Genomic DNA, 24,932 nt, shown 5'->3' on the forward strand with positions numbered 1-24,932 from the left:
CATTCGACTTTTGAACATTGCCTAACGTGTTTTTTGTTGTTGTTCTATGGCCATCAGAAATAGAAGCAATATTCTAGAGAGTACTACAATATTTCTACAGTCCCACCAAAACTTACTTTAATCTCAGTAGTTTGGGTAGTTCTTTGCTTATGCCAAAGTCGCTTTTCTTTATCTTACAAATTCCTGGAATTTTCCTGTATAAAATTTGTACTGATGATTTGATATGACAAGAGAAGTCAAGTCCAAGTACACTGCAGTTTAGAGAACATTTTCAGTTTTCACAACAAAGAGCTACTTGTCCTGGAAGTTCCAACCTCTTAATTTCTTTTACCATGATTCATTTCTTTTCTTATCACTTGGTGACTTTGTTAGGGAATTGAGATCACTGCCAAAGATGTTTACCTTAATTTTGTTTCCAGTCCTAAATTAGATTCCTCCTAAACAGTTAATTAGAATATTAATCAGTTAAAATCTAAATCTTCATTATTAATTTACTAGAAACAATACAGCACCTTGTAAAACATTTATGCAGCAGTAAACGGAGAACCACTTTGCAGAGATCATGACATGCTTAATTTACTACACAACTAAATATTTAATTACAAATGGTAGTAACAGAAGGTGTTCTGTTGGAATTAAACAATCTTTTAAACAGTGGGAATCTTATTGTGGGCAGTAGTGGTAAAATTCTAAAAGAAATGGTAGGAAACTTGCTCCTTTCTGTGGGGTTTTCCCTTACCAGTTAAGTGAAGAATCATGTACTTGGCTATCCAGTCTGCTGTTTACTGATAGGTCTGTTCCCTCCTGTAGTTTCAACATAAATGATTTTTAACTAGCATATTAAATTAATTGAAAACATAACGCACTTTGAGGCACTACATTTGCAATGTAGTCTTGCTTCAATGCTTTCCTTGCTAACAGTACCATCTCTAATTAGAATAATGGTATTTTAACATTCTTCTAAATACCTAGCAATTCTTTGTTTTACATTCAGTTTTCAAAACATCCCAGGTACATTTTTTAAATTCACTTGCATTTATGCATCCAGATTTATACATATAAAAATTTATATATATATATATTTCCACTTTAGAAGATTGAACACAGACCTTTTGCAAAGCCATCTCAAGATAAATATATCCCCTCCAGTGCTGAACCTGAACAACTAATGCTGGCGTGCATCATGTCTAATTAACGTAAGTTTTCTAAAACAGATATTCAATAAATGTAGCAGATTGTTTCAGATTTTGTTAACTGTGTAGCAAGATGGAGAACTATTCCTTCCTGTTGTCTCCCTCAGACAACTTGGCCCTTAGAAGAGGAATGCAGAGATGTTTTTCACCCTTATGAACAGTGATGAATGCAAAAAATAGAGAGAATAAAGCTAGATAGGCTGGAGGAAGAATAATAATGGTGTGTCCCATTTCAGGAGAAAGGTCTGTTCAATAGAATATTACACTAAACAAAGCAATCATCAGGCTATAAGTGGAATCCTGAAAATAAAGGGTAGCAACAGGATCACTTTCACCTAATCTTGAAAATCTATTTCAAAACAGCAAACTGATACTTAACCATCATGCTAATTTTATTAACAACATAGAATATCCTGACCTTTTGCTACCTTATAAGAATACATGACAGACTTTTCAAAAATAATTTGCCTAAAATCTTAAAAAAATTTGTTAGCTAAGAAAACCACAGCTACATATACACAATGCATCAGCTAACAGGAAAAGAATATTACATTTAGAGTATAAGAATATTATATTTAGAGTATAGGTAAACAATTTTTATACATCTTCCTTATGTCTCAAGGTTAAAGAATATTTCACAGATTTACAAAATTGCATACTATAGCTATTCAAGCCTCTAAGCACAATAAAGTGTACACTTAGTAGCATGCCACTCGTTACACTGCAGCATCCTAATGATACCTTACTTCCCAAAAGAACCCACAATGTAAACTTTTTAAACGGAATATTAGTGATATTGCTGCATGAAATATGGAAGAACTTAATGGAAGAGAGACTGAAGTAAATTGAAAAAATCTCAGTCTAGGATTGAAATAAAGTTGTCATGAAAAGTTTGTTCTTGAAATCCAAATCCAATTTAATAATGACAAAGTTATTGCAATGTTGAGCTTTGCAAAAGGCATGTGATAGCCTTGAAGTAGTTCATACTGGCTAAGATTAATTAATTGGTTAACTAATAGGACAGCCGAACATAATGAGGCACTCAGCATAGTGCTAGTATCATCACTGTTCATCTCAGAAAAGTTGAGTTGTGCCAGCTATGTACCTGGACACACTTTCTCTGTGTCTAAACAATGTCATTCCTGAACACTTGCAAAGGTGGGAGTGGTGGAAACGTGACAAACCTTGTTTTGCTGTTTTCTGAGGTATATGTAAGCTGCTGTGAAAAAGAAAGCTTCAGACTTCAGAACAGTTTGCAAACGCTTCACATGGTACTGGGGCCTCCTTCCTGATGACAAAACCTCTCAGACTGCATGTAATAGCTAATCCATTGGTTCTTTCCAGTTGCTCATCTGAAACTGTTAACATGTATTAGCTTTCCCTGATATGCACCAACATTTTAAGTGGTGTATGGCAGAGACATTCTTTTTCACCATAGAAAAATGTGCCTCATTTAAAATAAACTGTCTTGAGAATCATATGACATGACAATAATTCTAAATTTTACTAAAGCTGTTTACACACATGTTTGGCACAGTACCTTAAAGTGAGAGCAAGTTACATATGTACCAGGTGCAATGGTCCTTATAGGATATTAAAAACTTGTAGAGAATTATTTGATAATTTGTCTTAGGAACTAGTGTGAGAATTTTCATCTCGGTTTCCCCCAGAGACTCTAATGCCAAAGAACAGAGTGTTTCTTGTCAGTGTTTTAAACTGATCTTTATTTGCAAACACAGTAAGCGATGCCAAATGCAGTTCAGAACACAAACCAAACAACTATTTTATTATGAGCTGTTTTGAATTGCATATGCAGGTCAAAGAGGCAAGTAATGACAAAAAAAAAAAAAAAAGAAATCATGCTTGCACATCCCATGAGCCATTTCTACAATATACTTGAACACTGTATATAAATGCAAAGAAACAAAACTATTTCAATAAAATAATGTCTTGTGAGTTAAATGTCATATTCACAATGCTACACACTGGGATTTAACAGAACATGATATACAATGTAGACCAAAATACAAATACAGTAGTTATACTACTTTTTCTCTTTAAAAAATAAAAAAAAAAAAAGGAGAAATGAAAAAATATTTATTGATATTGAATGAAAATAGGAAAAAGAAAATAAAATTTTTTAAAGAGAAAAAGCATCTTAGTTTGTAACCAATGATATTAAGCACACTTATTCATTAGAGACAGGCCCAATCTGATTGCATTTGAGTCACGGCATGAGCACTCAAAGCAGCAATTAATGCAACTGTCACTGTGGCAGTTGTTTTCTGAATGTTCCTGTCCATCCTGGTTTTGTTTTGAAGACAAGATGAAAATTAACCCGAAAAGTTACTTAACCTGTTTCTAAGATGATCACAACCCTGGCTAAAAAAGCAAGTAAAAACAGTTTTCAGTAACATGCTACAGATATCTATGGGTCAGGAATTAAAGGCTCTGTTGTACCCAACAGGCAAATACATGCCAGAATAATGCACGGGTGAAAGGGAAGAAGCATCACCAATGCACAGCAGCCAGCTAAGATTAGAGTCCTCTTAGATTTAATTGGAGAGAAAGAAGATATTCTGTTCTTTTCAAAGAGCTCATCTATATCTGGTTAACAGATATTTCTTTAATGAAAGAAAACCCCAACTAATTTAATCAAAAGTGCCCCTTTATGGCTCATTAGTTGCTACAGGTAGGTGCTGGGCCTGTGCAAATGCAATGGGCGAGCAAAACAAGAGCAAAATCCTCACAGATGAAAAAAATAAAAAGATTACATATTAAAAAAGAAGATTATTTCAAAATTAAGAATTTCAAAGGATTAACTTCAGGACTTTACTGCTGATCCATATCTTATTTTAAAACATCATTCTTGCATTTTTTCAAGGTTAGTTGAATTTATTTACTATTACTACTATGGTGATTGTGAGGCGGCTGTGAGTTAAAATAAATCTCTACTTAGGCAGCTTATTCCTCCTGTAGTGCATATGGGATTATAACCAACTGCAAAGAAAAAAGGAAAAAAAAAAGACTTGAGTAGCTATATGTTTCTGGATTAAATCACAATAAAAGAAAATATCTTAGAATTCCAACTGAGCTGTGCTAAAGCAAAAGATCCAGTGAGCTCTGGATACGGGAACACTTGCATATTTTTCTTCACACAGTTATATGTGAAAAGATAAGATCTCTCCATAACTGTAAAATAGACCACTTAGAAAGTCCATTTGAAAAAATTCCTCCAGGGGTCTGAGATAACTCCAGCATTTGTTTGAACAGATAATTCTGCAAATAAGTGACTCTCTTTTGTATTCCCATTGAACCTGGTCAATGAGGGCCCTCCATTGCCCAAATACAAATAAAACTGCCCATTGCCCATAGTTTATGGCAGCTACATGAGACATCCCTTAGTCAAGCAGTCACTTCCCCTTTAGCCAAGGCTATAACTAGACCTGCAAGTTTTATCACTTCATCACAACCCCAGTGGACTGTAAATAACTTGGTAAGCTTTGGTTTGAAAGAGAGTACTTAAGAAATCTAAGGTAGACACACAAATATTGAAAGAGAGCGTTTGTCTTCTTTGGAATTATATATATATATATGTAAAAAAAAAAGTAAGGAAAAATGTATTTATCTGGTATTATGTTTTATGGTTTCTTAATCACAGCGTTTCTGTTCTATGTTGTGAGTAATTACAGTTTCAATTGAACTTCTTATCTCTTTCAAATTAGATTACTGGGTAGCTACTTGTAAACAAAGTAAAAACGAAACAAGAATACACAGCCTAGAACAGCCCACTCTGCAGTTAGCTGTGCTAAAATATAGATATGTGAATGATCTAGTAATCAAGTGTCATCTTGATATGAAGAGTTAATTGTTATTGCCAGGACAGTTTTGTAAAAATGATTAAATATGCCTACATTTATAGACAATTTCTTTTTGTTATACATGACAGTTTTGTTAATCTCTTAAGGCAAATTTTCCTGGGTTTTTTTTTTGCAAATATTTCATTGTAGGCTGACAGTCTGCCAAGGATACTTGATTTACCCAAAACAACTCTAAAGCCAGGCTCACAGAATGAAAAACTGTTTGCTGGTCTATGTTCTACTTATCTAGTCTTCACTACAGTACTTTTAAAACTGCTCACTTAAAATTATACTGTCCAGTTTGTGAATATGACTTAGGGTAATCTTTATTTTTATTTACAATGGGTAATACAGAAACTACATTCTAATTGTATCATTACATATACACCTATTTTTTAAAGTTAAACTGCTTCTGTCTTGAATCATTAAACTAACAAATGAGTTAAATTGAAAGGATAAACTGAACCTTATGGGGTAAATGTTACATATTTTCAAATACAGGACATCAGTTCTTAAAACTGATAACATCTTGGGAGTAATTTGGTTTCTAAAAGCTAGAAAGAGAATTCTAAAAATGTTATTCTCTTACAGAATAGTGAAAGTTAACTCATTTAAACACTTCACATGGACCTTGTTATTTTACTCCCCCAAAATAATCTACAATCTACCTCCTTTGTAAGTGACTGTTGTCTTCAGATGTAAAAACCTACCAACATAACTAATCCTACAGTGTTTATAATTTGGGTCTCATGGTTGAAATACATTCCATGTTGGAACAAGCACAAAAAATGGAGTACTGAACTTCCCCTTTGAAATTAAATGATTTGGTGACTTTGGTAAGTCTTTCCCTACTTTTGATATTGACCCTTGAAAGCCAAATTCTGTCAATAGAATGAAGCATTACCAGAAACTTTTTTCACACTCCTTTAGCTCATTCTCTCAGACCAACATGATTAATTGCTCAGTTACTTTTCTGTACCTCTTCCAATCATTTAGAATACTTATTTCTGTAGCATAACCACATGCAGTTAACATCTCTTGATTTCTGCTTGATTGTGGTCTAATGAGAAAAATTCAAGACATCAATCTTTGCCCTAAGTTATTTTAGTTCCAATGTTCAAGTGATTACGTTTACTCTCATAACAATAATCCTTTCATGTGACAAACTCAAAGCAGTTTAACAACTTTAATAAAAAAGGTAAGAGCGGAGCTGACTTAAAAGGAGTTCAGTTGTTTTCGGGCAATACTAGTGACAACATTCCCTGTGCACTAAATAGCTCACTACTTGAGGGCAAGAGCAACAGTAAAAATCAAGCCAAGACAACCAGACTGAGATAGAATTTGTAGATAAAAAGTGCAATATATATTTTAAGGAGTTTAGGATATATACTAATAAAAACAATATAGTATAAGAAACATGTTTAAGATTTCCATGGCAAAACGAGAACATAAAGAGCAATTAATAGCCATTATTCCATTCCACTTACAGGAAGATTTAGACAGAAATGATTGGAAAAAAAGAGTTCAATTTTTCAAATTTTAAGGTTTTTCAAAATATTTTTCTCCAGTTCTGAATTGAAATAAGGGTTTTTAATATATCATAAAAATATCACTCAAATAAAAATACTGGTGCACACTACTCAACTCCAAAGACATGCTTAACACACCTATGGCTGCCTGTCATCCTCTTCCCCTTGATGTCTTCTTTACTCTCCTGATAAAAATTCTGTAAGAATTCATGTCTGGTTTTTAGAAGCATAATACCTGATAGGAAGTCATACAATGCTAGAATCCTAGAATGGCTCGAGTTGGAAAGGACCTTAAAGATCATGTCATTCCAACCCCTCTGCCATAGGCAGAGACACCTTCCACTCTACCAGGTTGCTCAGAGGGCCTTCCAACCTGGCTTAGAACACTGAAATTCTTAAGTTGTATGTGAGTGTCAAAGAGACAGTGCCTTTCCACAGGGTCCAACTCATCTAACCACAACCCCTCCAAGGAGATGTCAGGTTGGAGGGGAAGCAAGTACTGTAAGGTCAGGGCAGAAGCTGTAGTGCTGCACTCAATAGCAGGTACTGGTCAAGGAAATCAGAAAAAAAAGCCCAGGAGCTACCATAGATCTTAGTGGAAAAAAAAACAAACAAACACCTCCTCCCTTTAGTCTCCCAGCTCTTTGCTGCTTATTAGTACCCTTTACCCTTTCCCTTTCCACAAGGCTCAAGATCACTTCTCCAGCATAGGCCAAGCCTTGGCTCCTGAGAGCCCCTAGACCACAGCTGCAATGCTGCAGTCGCAAAGTACCAAGAACAAGCAGGTCCCACTCATTTTGGGGCAATTTGTTTGCCAGCTTTCCCAGAGCAGAGATTGCCATATTCAGATGGCAATCAGATGAGGAGTGGTGAGGTGGAAGGGATAGGGGAGGAAACTCCAGAAAAGTTTACAAAAAAGATGGGGAGCTCTGGAGACATTGGGGGCCAAGCCCACCCATATCACCAGAACCAGACATCCTCATGCGGGTGCAGAGCATGCATAGGGGAGCACCATGCTGTCACATTAATGCCACCTTAGCTCTTCCCACCAAGGACTTCCCAGTCACCATATAACCATAGTACAGTTTGGGTCGGAAGGGAACTTAAAAGTTCATCTAGTTCCACCCCTCTCCACTGCCATGGGCAGGGACACCTTCCTTCCCTTCCCTTTGTGTGCACCCTGTGGCACCACTTGTCACCTTGGAAACTCTGCTTCCTAAATAGACACCTAAGAGATCCAAGTTCAAGTCCTCTCTCTGCACAATTCAGGCCCAAAGTTCTGACATTTTGAGGAGCTACACTGTCAGATTGTGCATATGTATGTGTGCACACATCAGTCCATGTTCCAACCCTCTTCTGTCATGTGACCCTCCCCACTTTCCTCCTCATCCTAAGAAAACAAACAGACTCATGCAAAATTTCTGTTTCTTAGAAATACCCCTTAAAAAAATTCTAGACTTGTACTCATTCAAAGAAGTAAAGTGTAATAGAAAATTCTCTTGTGGAGCCATGGTCTTCTAATCCCCACTATCCAGATCTTAACTCTAAGAAAATCTTTTTGCACCCATATTCTGTTAGAAATTTTTGCTGTATGTTACTACCTCCACAAGTATAGAAAGAAAACAATATTTAGTTCAAACCATGCACATGGAAAAAAACCTAATTATTCTTCCCCCCCCCCCAAAAAAGGTAAAACTGTATAATAATTTGATTATTCAACCATAATATGAATAACAGACAAAAATAAATCAGGGCATGCAGTTAAATCTTATTTTAATTTACTTTTTGATAGACCTATTTTCTATCTGTGTTCTTCTGTTACCAATATATTGTACTGAAGATGTCAGTGTTGATCAGCTTCCAATCATCAATTGCACTTATTGAAATAGCATTCTGCTAAGAATGTGATTTTCTGCCTTTGCTGAAGTACACTATTGATTTGTGGAAAAAAATAAAAAAATTAAAAGTGAGCCCTGCTTGTGGGCTGCTTCTTCTCCAAGAAAGAAATTTTATTTTTGATATAAGAAAATAAATAAACATTTTACAAGGTGTTTCTTGCATACATATTGTCTTCTGACAAAAATAAAATTCCCATACAAATATGCTATTATCATGCTCAAGCAATGACCGAAAAAAGCTTTTCTCTAAGAATTGTGACATATGGCTTGAAAGCTTAAATAGCATGGACCTGTCTTGGTTATTTTGAAAGTCCTATAGAGCTGAACAAGTAGCATTATGATAGATTTATACAGAAATATTTCAAATACCTTAAGACAAGGAGAAAGAGACAAAATTGGTAAAGCATTCTTTTAGTCAGTGTAACAAGACTATATAGAGAAGAAAACATTTTCTTAGTGAATACTCTGGCACTGCTTAATAAAGATTTTCAAGGTTATTGGAAAAATCTTTGACCATACACACTTTGAGCAATGCATACTAAATCTGTTTTTAAAGCTGCCGAGTGAGCCCCACTGTGTCAGGAGTGGAATGTGTCCACTCATCCTGCCTCTGTCATCTTGGAGGAAACCTGAGAGCAAAGATTCCTCTGAAGGGAGCCCCTCAGGACTAACGAAGATCCAGGCTGCAACTTTTTTTCCTCCCATAGCAACATGCAGACAGCAGGAGAGTTTACAAAATGCCCTCTTTATGGAAATATGATTAATGAGAAAGAAAGTTTGACATTCCCATGTATCTGCATTTCTATCTCCTGCTATATATATTATGTGAAATATTTAAATTACTATTATCCAAATAACTTCCCAATGACTTGCATATTTAAATTCAAAATTACCAGAGTACCTTTTTAACCACTAGAAATATTTTGCAAAAAAACCCCAAATCTATCCTCATTCTCTCTTCCCCAACCACAAATAAAATATATTTTGATAATAATTCTCTGTAGGTGAAGAGCTTTTCCAGTTACAGAGGAAGTCAGGCAGAGCATAGTTACTTAGTGGATTGGTGGCTGTATTACATAGCATAAAACATATCAAAGAAATAATAAAGCAACCCATTTAGAAAGTCTTTGACTACATCAAAGATAGCAAAAAAAGAGGACGACATCATTACCAGACTAATGAGATAACTTTATCACATTATATTGAAGGTTTTTTTCCCCCCAATCTAAAGCTGAGTTTATAAAAGTGGAATTAGTCCCATTTTGAAAATGGTTTGTATGTTAATGTAGGTGAAAATGGAATGCAGGTCTACTAACTAAATGTTTTCTATACGTAGAACATAAGGCAATTGTCTTGATATCCTCTAATTATTATTACTGTAAATTCTAAAACTACTTAAGTTTTGCTCATGGAGAAATAAGAATCTTACCTGCAAGGACTTCCAGAAAACAACTGGTTAAACACAGTTCAATTTTATGAGGAGAAAAATACTGAAAGATAGTACTGACCAGTTTTACATACCTATATATTTTTAAATAAAAAGGATTCACGCTGAAGCAGTTTCAACAAGTACCATGAAACAAAATTCCCAGACATTATAAATGCTTAACATGTTATTACATCCTCATTGGTCCCACACTAGAAAAAATATACAAGCAGCAAACAATCAACGGTTGTTTAAGAGCATAATATGGTACTAGTAAAAATAATGCAGCACAGCAACAAGTTCATTGGAGTGCTCCTTTAACACACAACATACCAGATGTACAGCTGTTTATCTTGGGGGGAAAAAAAACAAAAACAAAACAAATAAAAGAGGGCAGAAAGACTTTTTGAAAGGATCTTCTCCTTGGTCTTTAATAATATGCAAAGTATCAAAGGACTCTTGCATGAAATCAGGAAAAGCACTATGTCGTTTTTCATGGTATTTATAAAAGCTAAGCAGACACACGATGGGATGCTAGCAGGCAGCTTGCATGAGACATAAGGCTTTATATTCCCACTAGGAACGTACCTTCTCTGCTTTTGCTTTCCTGGCGTTATGCACAAACCTGCGTCCCAGCTTCTTGGCATACCAGATAGAGGCAAACATTGTAGTGATGAAGATTTCAGTCTGAATATGCAGCACACACACACAAAAAAAAAATCCAAGCCAAAAAACCGAAACCAAAAAAACTTCCCCCACAACTGAGATACAGATCTAATGCTGGTTAAGGTCTCAACTATTCTGTTGCTTTGTCAGGTCCTCTCATGCTGTCTTCTGAAAAAAAAACAAACCACCCAGTGTGGCCAGTCTGCAGGTGTATTTACATACTGCCAGCAGGAAGTCCAGGGTGAGGCATCTTTGCATCCAGCTCACATCCAGTCTGCTAAGTGCCTGTCTGCAGTTCTTTAGCACTGTCACCACAAACTACATATGTGTCAGTATGAAAGGAAGCTGCAGTAAACTACTGTAGCAGACAGCTCACCTCCTCTTCTCCTGTTCTGAAATTTAACTCTTTGGTTCTCTTTGATTTGCCAGCATGCAACAGAAGCAGCAGCAAATATGAGATACACAGAACTGCAGGAAAGCAAAGGGGTACAGAAGTGCCAAAAATAGAAATGTGTATTAACTGTTAAGGTGAAGGAACAGGTGGGGTTTTTTGTGTTTCAGTGCAATAAAGATATGAAAGGAAAATTGATTTTACTTTGTTCTCGTGGTTTGGGATCTATTCAGAGGTATTTTTGTTACCTAGTTTCAGTTCGCAACAGACAGGCATCATAGCTGCTCACTTCACTTGCTGATGTCATACATGCTTTGCTGAAGGATTTAAGACTCAGTCAAGGGCTTCTCTTTTTCTTTGATAATGGCTTCATGAAATAGAAACCTGATAGATTTTTTTTTTCAAATTTCAAACTTCTGTCCTACCTAAGCATGCTTTTCCCTCTTCCTTTAATTGCAAGCTATTCTCCTTCAGGAGTCGAGAAGTACCTTTGAACACCAATTTTTGCAGCAAAACAGCAGTGTGTTGTTTTCCTTTTGTCATGTACTTCAGCTTTAACCCCTGCACTTCTCTTCAGTTATAGTCTCTAAAAAATAAGCAGAAAAATACTCTTTTGCCTCCATATATATGACTAACCAGATGTTCCACCCAGTCAGACGCAGTAACAAAGCTGTAAACTTACAGGGTTTACACCTATGTATTGTATTATATAGTACTTGCACTATAGGACAAATCCTGCCCAATTCCCTCCCACCTACAACTGGAGATACCAACATGCGGGAGAACTGCTGCTGTCCTGTGCTCAGGACTGGATTTGGGGTGCACACATGCAAGAATAATTTCTGCTCTACTGTTCTGTGGTAAAGAACAAACCAAAATTAATAGATTCACAGCAAAGGAAATACAGTCATAGCAATTTAGTATGGGGCTCTTGAGTCCAAGGAAACACTTCCCCCCCCCAGGATTTTCAGAGAATGGCTGAAACTATTTCCTCCAGGGTACTTGAAATCAAAAGGGAAAATATTCCACTCCCACTTATAACTTGCATAGAACATCCAAGTTACTGTAGCTGGATGGCATTGCCCAAGCTTTGAGCCTTAAGACACATACTGCTCAATTCTGTTAAGATTATAAAGAGTTCAAAGAACTCTTCAACACCTTTTAAAATGGCAAGTTGGTTAACTAAATTGAAATTCTTAGACAGTGAGAGTTCTTTGCCAAGGTAACTCCAAGGTGTGTGTTTGGTTTTTGCTTGACATCTAAAAACTTCTGACAAAATATTTCGTAACTGGTGATATTTCTGGGAAGAAAATAGTTTCCAACTACTTCCAGTTCAGATATTTAGTTAGTCCTGGCAGTCAGAAAGTTTTAAGACCACAAGATACAGTAAAATCATGTCTCATCTGGAGTATGATTGCTACCTGTCCATAACACCACTCCAACTTTCTGAACTCCAGGATGATAGTAAAATGGATTCTCCAAGATGAGAAAACCTTTATTATGCCATGCAGCAGCCTCACAACACTATTCACACTTGTGAGATAACCGTGTCATATCATAGAGGGAAGGGAAGATTAGAGGGTAGAAAGATGGCCTGAAAAAATTAGGAAGAAAAAGAGATCTTGTTTCTAGTTGGGATATCACTGTAAGGAAAATCATGGGGAAAAAAAGTACAGAGAAGAAGAAGCAACATCATTACACAACTTAAACAATACTATAAATGTTAAAGGAACAGGAAAAAAATCTTACATATTATATGCATAAACAGTAGAACACTTCTCCCACTCTGCTCCCATGTTTTTATGAAGAGAATAAGTATGATTTGAAATCATTGCACTACAACCAAAAAAGGGTACATTCTCCCAAGCAACTATTTATATACTCTTATGTATATTCAGAAGCTGAGAAAATTGAAGGAAACACTCATTAAACAATAAAACCTCATTTTTATGACTTTTAGCATCAACATTAGTAGCTTTACTGAACTATTTATTCAGGAAAAATAGGGAGTAATAAAAAGCCACAATTCATCCCACTTAAAGGAAAAAAATAGAATACATTGTTCATTTAAGAAATAATGACAAAGCAATAGGGAGGTAATTTTCTCCACCCACTGAAAATGTTAGATCAGAAAGAATAAATCTTGCCAAATACCTAATTCTGATTCTAATCAGAAATGCAGTTTAACTATTTGCATGCATTTGCAGATCTGTCCAAACCCCCACGTACAGCAATGTCCAGACTATGAGCCATTTCCTTACAGTTCCATCACACAGTAGTCTGCCATACATTGCCAATAGCAGGTTTATTAGCTCTGTACTCGTACCGAGGGACTTTATGATTATGAATATTTTACTGTAACCATAACGAAGGCTGCACTTTACAGAAATGCTACAAGCAGAGCTGCTTTAGAAGAATTGGAACTCCCAGCTGCTGTCTGCTCACAGGACTAATATATACTTTAGCTTGCTCACTGAAGTGCTACATTACAAGGACAGAGAGATGCATGCCACTGAGCAACAATATTATCACAGACAGGAGATAATCAGTTTAGAGCAGATTTTACAAGGAGTTTCTTTCTGCAGACAAATAGGTGGTTTTCAGTAAACCAAACCACATCTAAACTATACATTAAATGCCAAATTCTTGTGCCTCTATGAGAAGAATTGGTGTTACCACAAGTGGACACATGGGTATAAGCACAAAGCCACTAGGCTGTTGAATCCTATTATTTTTATGACATGGCTCCCCAACATCGCAAGCTACAGCAGTTGATGCTCAGTACTGAAACAGATGGTTGTTTCCAACACCTTGCCAACCGTTTGTATGCACTGAGCATCACCAATATTTCTGAGTTTGCCTCCTTTTTCAATTTTAATATTGCAGTTTCACTTGAGCAGCACATGGGAAGAAGTGCAGCTTAGCTTTAGACAAGGTATTAATTTTCTCTTGTTAAGGGATAACTTCTCACAGCACACACGTGGGGAGTCAACCTCCCTCTCACACACCTGTGGTGAAGATAGATGTTAGCTGTAGATTATGTTTGTCTCCTACCTCTGTCTGAATATATACACACAGTAGTCATAAAACGTGATGACAGGGCCATTTAAAATACAAATACGTTCAGTCATAAATAATGTCTTCCTTGTAAAAATGGGAAGATGGATGGAAATTAGTCATTCAAGGCTTGCAGAACTCTGCAGTGAAATGGACAGGAGATGGAACAAGTTAAAAATGAAATACTTAAGATATAAAACAATCATTTTGCTTCAAGGTTTATTTGTTAACATTTAGCACAGTACAGGAATAGAGATGCTGATGAGAAACTAAGGTATCTAGCTTTGTTTTTATTACTACTAGGCAACAACAGTTATTGATTTAACTGACTGTACAAGCAACCATTTCCCATCCCCAGCACAATTAATTACCTTACACGGTTGCATGATGCCAAGACATACTATTTAATGACCAGAATACTAAGAAAGACAGGAACCTAAATGTCTGCTATTCCATGGAGAAGATGTAAATTTTAGGCACTCAGACCTTACAGTAGTTCAAGCAGATGGAAGTCCCAATGTTTTTTAAGGACCTGATTTTTCATTCTTTCCTCTAAACAAAGGCAAATGGACTAATGTTCCTCCTCCTAATGCAACAGGCAGTATTTTTATAGGAAACACATAGCCACTCTTACAAAAGGGGTAGTTACCCTAGACAGCACCACCAAAAGGTGTTCAGACTTCTCTTCTGGCCAGGGCAGAACCCACTCTGTTACAGATACAATACAGGTGAAAGCTTATCATAGAATATAATCACTGAAGTGGAAAAGATTATTGAGTCCAACCATTAATCCACCGCTGCTCAATCCCTCTAAACCATGTCCATATGCACCACATCTACATGAGTTGTAACTGCCTCCAGGGATGGTGACTCAACCACTTCCTTGGACAGCCTGTTCCAATGCTTGACAATGGTTTCCATGAAGAATTTTTTTTCTAATATTCAACCAGACATCCCCTGGTGCAACTTGAGATCCCCACCTGGCTACAACCTCCTTTCAGGTAGCTGTAAAGAGTGACAAGGTTCCCCTGAAACTCCTTTTTTTCAGGCTAAACAAACACAGCTCCCTCATCAGACTTGTGCTCCAGACCCTTCCCCTTCTCCATTCCCCTTTTCTGGACATGCTCCAGCACCCCAAGGTATTTCTTGTTGTTAGGGACCCAAAACGAAACACAGGATTTGAGGTGTGGCCTCATCAGTGCCAAGTATGTAAATGTCTTCTTATGATATTCATAAAAGCTGTTTCATAAAAGGTTTTTTTTATAATAAAAATTTTAAAATTTCACCACTTGGCCCTGAATTTTAAAGATGAAACCTGGCTTGCTTAAAAGCTAAAGGCTTCCTTGGAACATCTAAGTCAATGGCAGGAATACAGTGCAATGATTCTGAGAACAGCCACTTATCCTGACGAAGAAATGTTGCAGAGAAGGGAACTGGAGGGGAAAAAAAGAAGCAGAAGATGAAGAAAGATGGGATAAAAATGGACAAAAAAAAAGTGAAAATGAAGTGCTGCATATTAAGGATGACAGAGGTTCATGCTCTTCTCTTCCAATTTAAATTTTTCTACTCCCTTAATATTTCTTGTGCCAAATCTTTTCTCTTTAGAAATTATGCTTTCAGAAACCCAGATGTGACATCACAAGTTTGCCGCAGGTCTAATTTCCCCTTAAAACAGAAGATACTGCATGCATACATACATCTCCTCTGTCACCTTTCCTGATGTATGGCAGAACCATCTTCTAGCAGAGTGCATGAAGAATTTCATAAACAATGTCACAGGACTTCAATGCAGTAAAGAAATTAAATGCAAGCATTTTCTCCTGTGGATTTCCCTAAAGTGTGAGGCCCCAAACATTGTGTGCCTGCACTCTGCCATGCAATTATCACTGCTATTTTTCTACTCTTCTGTTATTTGATAGGGTAGATGGCACTCAACCTGCTATCTGTGGTGCAACAGGTCAAGAGACAAGAGGATGAGGTGGTGTGCTACACAACTGCACAAAATAGAGTTTTAACTGTGAAAGGACAGGAAATGGAAATGAAATAAGTGCTATGCTAAACACTGAGACTCAGCACATCTCTGCGCACAGGGATATATTCTAGCACTTTACAGTATAATGGTTTAACAGACAATGTTTTAAATTTAGGCAGTTCTTTTTCCTCTTTTGTTAAGTCTTGGAATGGAGAAAAACCTAATTACAGCACTTAATTTTGATTTTAAAAATTGATTTTCCACTCTAGTTTCTGTTGGTGCATAGGAAACTCCAGCGAGTCACAGCAGTAATATAATAACCATTAGCAGCCTTAAAAAAATAAATAAAAGTTTGAAAAATGCCACTTTATTCCCTATTTGTCCCTAGTTCAGCACAAATTGCTTCCTACCTCACCTTTCTGATAGAAATTTTTAAATATTTTCCTGATATGTTAAGATATCACAATCAAAACTGCGTATAAAATCCTCAGATGTGCCATTACGCTGCTCAGACTCGTATCAAATCACAGCACAGTGTATGTAGCACAGTTATGCATTTGCATGGCAAGTACTCCCACAGGAAATAATATAAACTACAAAATTTATCCTTGGGGACGGAAAAAAAGAAGAAACTACTGACTGCAAGCAGTGCTTATGTGTCATCAGTACATTTTGCAAGGGACTTGCCAAATATAATCCTGAACAAAACTGAATTCAGTGTGGAAACACTTAGAGCTCTGTGTATATTCCTCCCATCCTGTAGTATTTAAGCACATTTTTTTCTTTGTACTAATAAATAACTCTGTGTGATGGTGGACTCTTATCTTTATTTCAGAAAGGGGTAAAATTAAGCCACAAAGTGACTTGGTAACATACATACAGGAGAAATCAAAGAATCTGCACACTGACTGGGAGCCCAAAATCTCCTCCATCCCAGCATGTGGCCACTAGGTTTGCCATGGCCAAAGCCAGGCAGAGGTGGCATGCACTCTCTATAACTCAGTCCAATGCCAGTCACAGCACTCCTGCCCAGATCCAGGGAGAAATAGGACTGGTAACGTCTATTTACCGACCCACAAGGACCACTGAGATATACACTTTCCATATGATCTTTTTTTTAGGAAGAGCAAGTGAGGCAGCCTTTAATGAGCTGTTCATCTCATTGCTAATCACAAAAAAATCCCCCAAAACAGTTCCAAGCACAAGCCTGGGAATATACATCATCCTATCTTAAACATTATTTTATTCCTTGCTGATGACAAGCTGTCTTTTCTTTCAAAGACATCCTTAAATTTCACTTTTGCTTTATCAGCCCCAAGAGTAAAATTAAAAAGTCAGTTTAAGCAGAATCACTGCAAGTTATAGGCAATGTATCAGTGAATCACATGGACTCCTTTAACTCAGCATCATTTAACATTTTGAGGCGAGTGTACCTAGACCTTGTCTTTGTCCAAGCTTTCCAGAAAACTCTCGTGTACATGAAGCTGGGTTGCACTGAATTATGAAACATTAAAGAAGTACAAGTGATGAGGTCTAACAGGATAGCTATAAACTAACCTCATGCCACCATCTCCTTACAGGCAGACGCACGTATACCTGTGTAGGTTGAGACCACTCAGTGGCACATTTCTGAACGGCAGCAGAGTCCACATGCACACCATGCACACTGTTCTTAGACAGTTCAGAGGCTGGACTGCCTTTTCTCCCTCTCCCAAGCCTTTACCAAAGCAGCAGTTCCTCACTCTTAGCTGGGACTGTCTTCAGCCATATTCTGCAGTTGGCTGGATCATACCCGAGATAAGCAGTCCCTCCCCTCTAGAGGCTCCTGCTTCTCTTTTTAATGCTTGTAAGGGAACAACTCACATGTGCAGAACCAATGCAACAGATAATGGCTTCTGCCAGTTTTCATTTCAGTTCTTGCTCTTTATCCCTGTCCTCAGCTTTTCTGGGCTGTGACCCTCACAGCTCATGGGAAGAGATCCTATAGTTCAACAGTTCAATATCACTTGGGAAGTTAAATCATGTCAGAGGCAAATTGTTAAGGACAACATTGCTGAACACTTTAGATGCTGAACACAGGTTTAATAAAGCAATGCACTCCTGATAAAAAGAAAAAGAGAAGAAACATGAAGGAAAAGGATGTACTTAATTCCTCCAAATATAAGATGTTCTACTACTAAGTATGATAGGAAGACAAGAAGTCTTTATCCAGGATTGCCTGCAATTCTTGCTTTCTATGGACAGAGACAAGGAAGACCTCTCCTTGCTTTTCATACTGACTCACCACATTTCTGTTGCTCAAGCAAAGCAAAGAGAGGACAGCAGACCTTAATTCTACTAAAATTCTTCTGCATGAGATTAATTACTCTTTGCAAGCCAGCTGCTAACTCTTGAACAGAAAAGAGTAATGCTCTACTGCACTGGGACAGTCTAAAGATAAGAGTATTAACAAATGTGAAGTATTGTGATTGAAAACATTATAGAAAGCAGAACATCTACCCCCACACTGGTTGATATAGAATCATAGACAATTCTGCTGAAAGGTCTGTTAGAGTCCATACCAAACCTGATTACACAAATGCTTCATTGTAATGTGACACATGAAAAGGTCCATTTCAGCAGTAACAGTCATAAAGGGTGGTGTTATACCCATTTTGACTGAAAGAGAAAGGAGCCGTAAAGGAATATGAGGTCAAGGACAAGAAGTTATTCTTCTTACACCCATGAGAAGATCTTCAGAAGTAGAAAAAATATCTAGCAAATATTAAAATCTAAAATATGGATTTATCTAACCTATTTCAGCTATTTAATCAATTATATATTAACAAAGGATAAGAGAAAATTTGTCACACAATGTTTTCTTAATCAATACCACTCGAGTGCAAGCCCAGTTCATTTTACTCCCATCCCTTGGGAGAAACATGAGAAACACAGTTGCAGAGGGAAATTTTTTGTTGCAAAGGATTTTGGCGCTTCAAAAACCAGGGGAAGAATTGAGGCTGCATACAGCTAGTGAGATATACTTTGACAACAGATGGACTAGAGTTGATAAAAAAAAATGCAGAAAATTTGTGATAGCTTTTTAGGACAACAATAAAAAATAGCATCTTTCCAAACACTTTGAAGTTTTAAAATTTAATCTAAGTGTTTCGAGAAAACAGAAACTTTTTGAGTTCTCTAACCAGTAGAAAATTGAGAAAATGTTCCTTGAAATTGTCAAAATATTTATCTTTCTTTTTCATCAAAAATTAGAACATTTCATCCTTCTGCAGGGCTGTCAATACTGCTGTCTAAATTACATTTATATTTCTTTTCCCTTGGGATCCCAGTCAACAGATATTTTTAAAATTTCTGTTCTGTACAACTCAGTGAAAATACTTGCATTTGATTCATAGATCCAGCACCCTCGAAGATTCTCCCACACCTTTCTGCAAGTTGAATTTTGCCTAGCCAGGTATATTGGTTGTCTTCTCAACTGTCATACAGACAACATGGAGATGCTAGAATGAACTCATGAACTTATAGAAAAGATCATTAGGAGAGAAAGCACCACAAAAGCAAGCAATTCACTGCTTTGCATTTTTCAAGCATGCTGGGAATCACCATATTTCATGCCTAGACCTCCCAGAAGCATAATCAAAGCTGAATGAAGGACTGTTTCTCCACACCTAAATGCAGAAAAGATTTAATATACCCAGATTTGCACAACATGTCTCTGCCCTCCACAGGGTAATGCCCCAGAAAAAGTATCTCCAAGGGCTCCAGTTATTTTTCTATGGCTCTAGGGGAGTCAGCTCTACACTGAACTGAACTGAAAGCTCTAAAATGCTTCCTGCTTCCAGCCAGAGAATTAAATAATGAGCAATGTGCCAAAATCCCATTCCCAGCATTGGAGAGGAGCTCTGATCTTAAGAGAAACAATCTGTTCTCTCCATGCTCCCCCTCTTTGCCGTTCAAAGTCTTGAAAGATTCAGTGAAAGTAAAAGTCATCAAAGGGCCTGGACTTCTAAGTAGTGCCTTATCCTAGCAGGCTCAGGCTCCCAGATACTGCTGGTTGTCACAACCTATCAGTCTTACTATTACAGACAGCTGTTGGTCTAGGTGATTGCAAGCACCAGCTCTGATCCCAATTAGATCCTTAATACGCCAAAGTCCACATGAAGTGGATAATAAGGAAGTGCTCCCAGTTGCCTGCCTACCTGGCACTAAGCTGCCTAACACTCCCATACTCATTTTACTCAGTTAAGACCTTAACACTGCCAAAACTGTTATTTTGTTAAAATACCCTCTGACATGCCTATTTCCTGCTTTCAGGCCTATCCTTTCAAGAACATAATAGGCATTTATGCCTTTGTAGTTCCTTAAAAATAACAGATTAAGTACTACTCACTTATTGAGTACTCTGCCTACAGTAATGCTGTAGAAGACAACAAAAAGATGGTAGATTGCAAATGCATTACACAAATGCCTTGGTAATTTGATGTGATTCAAAGATGAGATAAGCAGACAGCCTAATCTTTCAGTCTCAGATGGTCTCAGTCTGAAGAGGACTGAAGGAATATACCACTTGATTATTTCATCTGTTATAACAGTAAATGACGATTAAAGGTCAGGACAGAACATCATAACGCAAATGTGTTATATGAATGCATAACCTTGGTATTCTTCAAGGCAACATCTCCACAGCAATACGTGAGTATTCCCACCTATGGGATTTTCATCAGAAGAAGTGTGTGGAAGAGCATGCTAATCCTTTGGCTTTGATTGCATGCTTAATGCACATCTCAAGCAATATATCATGGATAAATGTTACACATTAAATCTCACAATTGTTTGCAAGTGACAAAGAGACACAGAATACCAGACAGTACTTCAGAAGTGACGATTTCAGCTGTTTCTAGGACAGGGCACATTGCCTAGGATTTAGCCTCTACAGCTGTACATTTCAGAATGTGCAATGTGCCTTGCTGAGCAAGATCTGTATTTTTAGTTACACAAGCACTGAATATGGCAGTGGCAAGGCAAAATACATTACAAATGTAAATTCAAGAGGTTGGAAAAAAAAAAAGAAATTGATTTCAAACAATGTTTGAAATATATGCAAATGAAGTTACTTAAGTGAAACTGGCCCAAAATTTGAAAGCTTGAGAGAAACATTATTACAAATTACTCACAAAGTTCTGGCCTTCAGAAAGCAAGGTAATTTCCCCCAATGCTTTTCTATGCATAGTGTGTGGGAGGCTGTTAAGGCAGATATAATATAATCTGAGTTACATTTAAACAGCTGGCCTGTCTGCTTTATGTGCATTGATAGGTTCTAGTCAGAGCAATCGATAGAGTCTTAAAATGCTATTGAATATAATTTTTAATAACTGTTTTACTTATGTGTCCTTCTTGGGCAGGCTTTAAAATCAGAATTTTAAGTAAAATATGACTCAAACCCACTATAATATTATAATGGGTTTAGATGAAATATATTCCTAATGTGGGTTTAGCTACTGTAAAATTTGTAATTGATTGCCCCACAATTTTCCCAGTAATCACTTAAAGAAATAGACATATTCATACATAGGATGCATAAAGTTATACTTCTGGTGTTCTGTAGGATGTTTTACTTCAAATAAAAAAACCCCTGCAATTCCTGAGAGTTAAATTCTATTCTTCAACTGATTTAAATGAGAGTTTTGCCTAATGAATGATATCTTTTCTCTCTCATTGTAGTAGAGTCTCTGTTCTTCTGATTAAATGTATTTCAGAGTTTTAGAAACTATACAAGAATTTAGAAAAGATTGAATATTCACTTTGAAGAGGGAGCCTGACTATTTCCATGTTCCACACAGTACTGGATACAAAACCTAAAAGTTTCCTAAATGGTTTAGGCATTTAAAATATATCTAGCTGTTGTCACCATCAGAAAATAACCAGCAAATAATTTTTCAGCTGGAAAGAAAGGTCGAAATATAGACTGCAAGAGTCGTGCACATTTGATTCATCCAACCTAATTTCTTTAAAAAGCATCAAGCCTAAGATATTTCAGAAAGCCACAACAAGTAATAGCTTTCACTTAATTAGGCTTCTCGATACATATGAAAGTACTTTAGAAGTGTACCACAGAGCAATGGAAATAAATATCGACAACCATAAAACCTCTAAATTAATTTATAAATAAATACTGATTCTGGAATTAACTCTGATGTAATTTATCCTAAAGGGGATAAACTATGAAGGAACTAGCAATTTATCCTTTGCTCAGCTGTGAGCACAGACCATGGTATTAAACAATCTGAATGATACCATTTTTCCTATAAGCACTCACATAATTTTTACGATTAAATAATTTTCCACATCCGTGTTATCATATACATTATTATTATTTTTTAAAATCCAAACTTTAATCCTCATATATGATAAAACACTTCTGGAGAGATAGCAGAGATTCTGGATCACATTTTTAATATGAACTGAAGCATTATATCTAAAAGATTTGAAAAGCAAAAATTCAGTAATGTGCACAACTCTAATTAGACTGAAACTGAGCAGAGCTGCTCAGCAGGGTTGCTTAACAGCTGGTCCAAATCTCTTAGGGAGGAGCATATTTTTACAAAACATTTTATGAGGCCACACACTGAAAGCTATACTAGCTTATTATAGAGGCAGACAGGTTGATTAATAAATATCAATTTTGCTTTAGGAATCAGAAATGTAAGTGGTTTGCTTGTCCAAGGAGACTATTCAATTTATTACTTTATGCTTGTTTATATAGCCTCACGCATAACTAGCCCAGAACGTCTATCAACTTCTCAAATGCTTATATTTGGCAAAAATCAGAAGCAAATAGACCCATCCTCAGACAAAAAAAAATTAAAGAAACCGACAATAAAATAGTTGAACCAACACGTAACAGCAATCTGTCTCCAAGACAAATTTATACAGTCTGGCATGATAACCAGGGCAATAGGAGTAGAAAGAGAGAGGCCAAAAACTGGGGTGTGTCAGATATGCAGTTGTGAGTCACTTTATTTTCTAAGTTACCGCACAAGATAGATGTCATGACCTCTCACACAGCACTGCTGAAAAAAGTGTTAGCATTACAAGGTGTCAGTCTGGACAATAACTTGAAACATTTTTTAAAGGCTCAAAAATATTTGAATTTTCCAAGAAGTTCTCCTTTCTGGAGGCCGATGGTTCTGTATTCTGGACACAACAGCAGTGCTTTGTAGTCTTCAAGAACATGTGTAAGCTGGATCTTCTAATTTTAATTTTGTTTTTTTAAGGAAATCTACATTTGAAATTCACTCAAAAAGGCTTAATAATGAAAAACAAAGCATTTTCTGTATACCCATAATGTGAAAAAAATCATAAAATTAGAGTCATAGAATGGTTTGGATTGGAAGGGACCTTAAAGATCATCTAGTTCCAACTCCCCTGCCATGGGCCGGGTTGCTCAAAGCCCCATTTAACCTGGCCGCAAAACAGTCTCAAGCCACTATGACTCTTTTCTTCTCCACCTCTTCAATTAATATTATAGATTGTTACTATTTTCTACTATGTTTAATACGCAAACATTAAATATATAATACCCAAGCTGACAGCTCCTGGCATTGCTATAACAGGGACAATTGTCCCCAGTCACTGAACTCCGTTCAGACCATCTCTTAAGTGTGCATCACCTTCCTTTTCCTCTTCCTTAGTCCTCCATCATTAGGGTCATAGGTAGCATATTAGCACTATGAAACACAATATGGAGCATTCTACAAAGACAGGTCGACGTGTATTACTTCTCTTTCAAACTCATCCATGTAAAACAAACTTGCTACAAATGTGCAGACCAAGTGCTCTTGTCTGTTGCCTATCTGAAATTGTCAGTGTCCCTACTCACTTCCTCTTCTTTCTTATGTATTTATTTATTTTTCATTTAATTTGTAATGTCTTTCTGCTTGATACAAACTGGACACAGTGGCATTCCTTTCAAACTGGTCTCATAAATCACAGAAGCACAGGATGACAGTGGGGAGTGGAAGTAACCTCTGGAGATCATCTAGTCCAACCGACCTGTTAAAGCGGACTCTTAGAGCAGGGAGCACAGGATCATATCCAGGAGGGTTCTGAGTATCTCCAGGGAAGGAGATTCCATATCTTCTTTGGGCAGTCTGCTCCAGTGCTTGGTCACCCTCAAAGTAAAAAAAGCTTTTCCTCATGTTCAGATGGAATTTCCTGCATTTCAGTTTGTGCCTGTTGTCCCTTGCCCTGTTGCTGGGTGTCACTGAAAATAGTCTGGCCCTGTCCTCTTGACACGTGCCCTTGAGATATCGATGAGATCCACTGTTGGTCATCTCCAGGCTAAACAAGCCCAGATCCCTCAGCTTTTCCTCACAAAGGAGATACTCCAATACTGTCATCATCTCTGTAGCCCTCCACTACATCCTCTTCAACAGTTCCTTGTCTCATACTGAGGAACCCAGAACTGAACACAGCACTCCAGATGTGGTCTTATCAGAGCTGTGTAAAGGGGCGCCTCCTGTGACCTGTAAACAGGTCGCCTCCTGTGACCTGTTGCCAGTGCTCTTCCAAATGCACACCAGATACCATTGGCCTCCTTGGCCCCCAGAGTGCACTGTTGGCTCATAAACAGCTTATTGTTCCTCAGGTCCTTCTCTGCAGAGCTGCTTTCTAGCAGCTAACCTTTACTGCTGCATGGGGTTATTCCTCCCCAAGTGCAGCTCTGCATTTGCATTTGTTGAACTTCATTAGGTTCCTCTCCACCCAACACACTTCATTACTTCATTACCTTTATTATCCAACTCACTCAAGCATAGGTCCCTCACAACAGCTGAAGAAGGTTATCTGGCATTTATTCTCCAAACTCTTTTGCCTGTTCTTCCACCATGTAAGACTTAAGCAATAATATTTTGTGAAGTAGAAAGTAGGCAACTTTTTGAA

At 37.1% G+C, this 24,932-nt stretch overlaps 1 protein-coding gene across 18 annotated transcripts in view; it reads right to left on the bottom strand.

Moving 5' to 3' along the window:
- Window positions 1-24,932, bottom strand: part of DLG2 (discs large MAGUK scaffold protein 2) — a 995,087-nt gene that overhangs the window by 480,983 nt on the left and 489,172 nt on the right. Inside the window, exon 1 of one of the 18 annotated variants that reach the window (XM_027712497.2) lies at window positions 10,495-10,916. The exons of 16 other annotated variants lie outside the window; for them this stretch is intronic. In XM_027712497.2, the coding sequence (XP_027568298.1) occupies window positions 10,495-10,572 (78 nt within the window). In that variant the 5' untranslated portion in view covers window positions 10,573-10,916. Of the gene's footprint in view, window positions 1-10,494; window positions 10,917-24,932 lie in introns of those variants that run through there. One more of the 18 variants, XM_039378633.1, reaches the window with a different exon arrangement.

This window comes from Pipra filicauda, unplaced genomic scaffold, assembly GCF_003945595.2.
Source record: "Pipra filicauda isolate LSUMZ 115617 unplaced genomic scaffold, ASM394559v2 scaffold141_size4267151_pilon, whole genome shotgun sequence".
Taxonomy (NCBI): Eukaryota; Metazoa; Chordata; class Aves; order Passeriformes; family Pipridae; genus Pipra; species Pipra filicauda.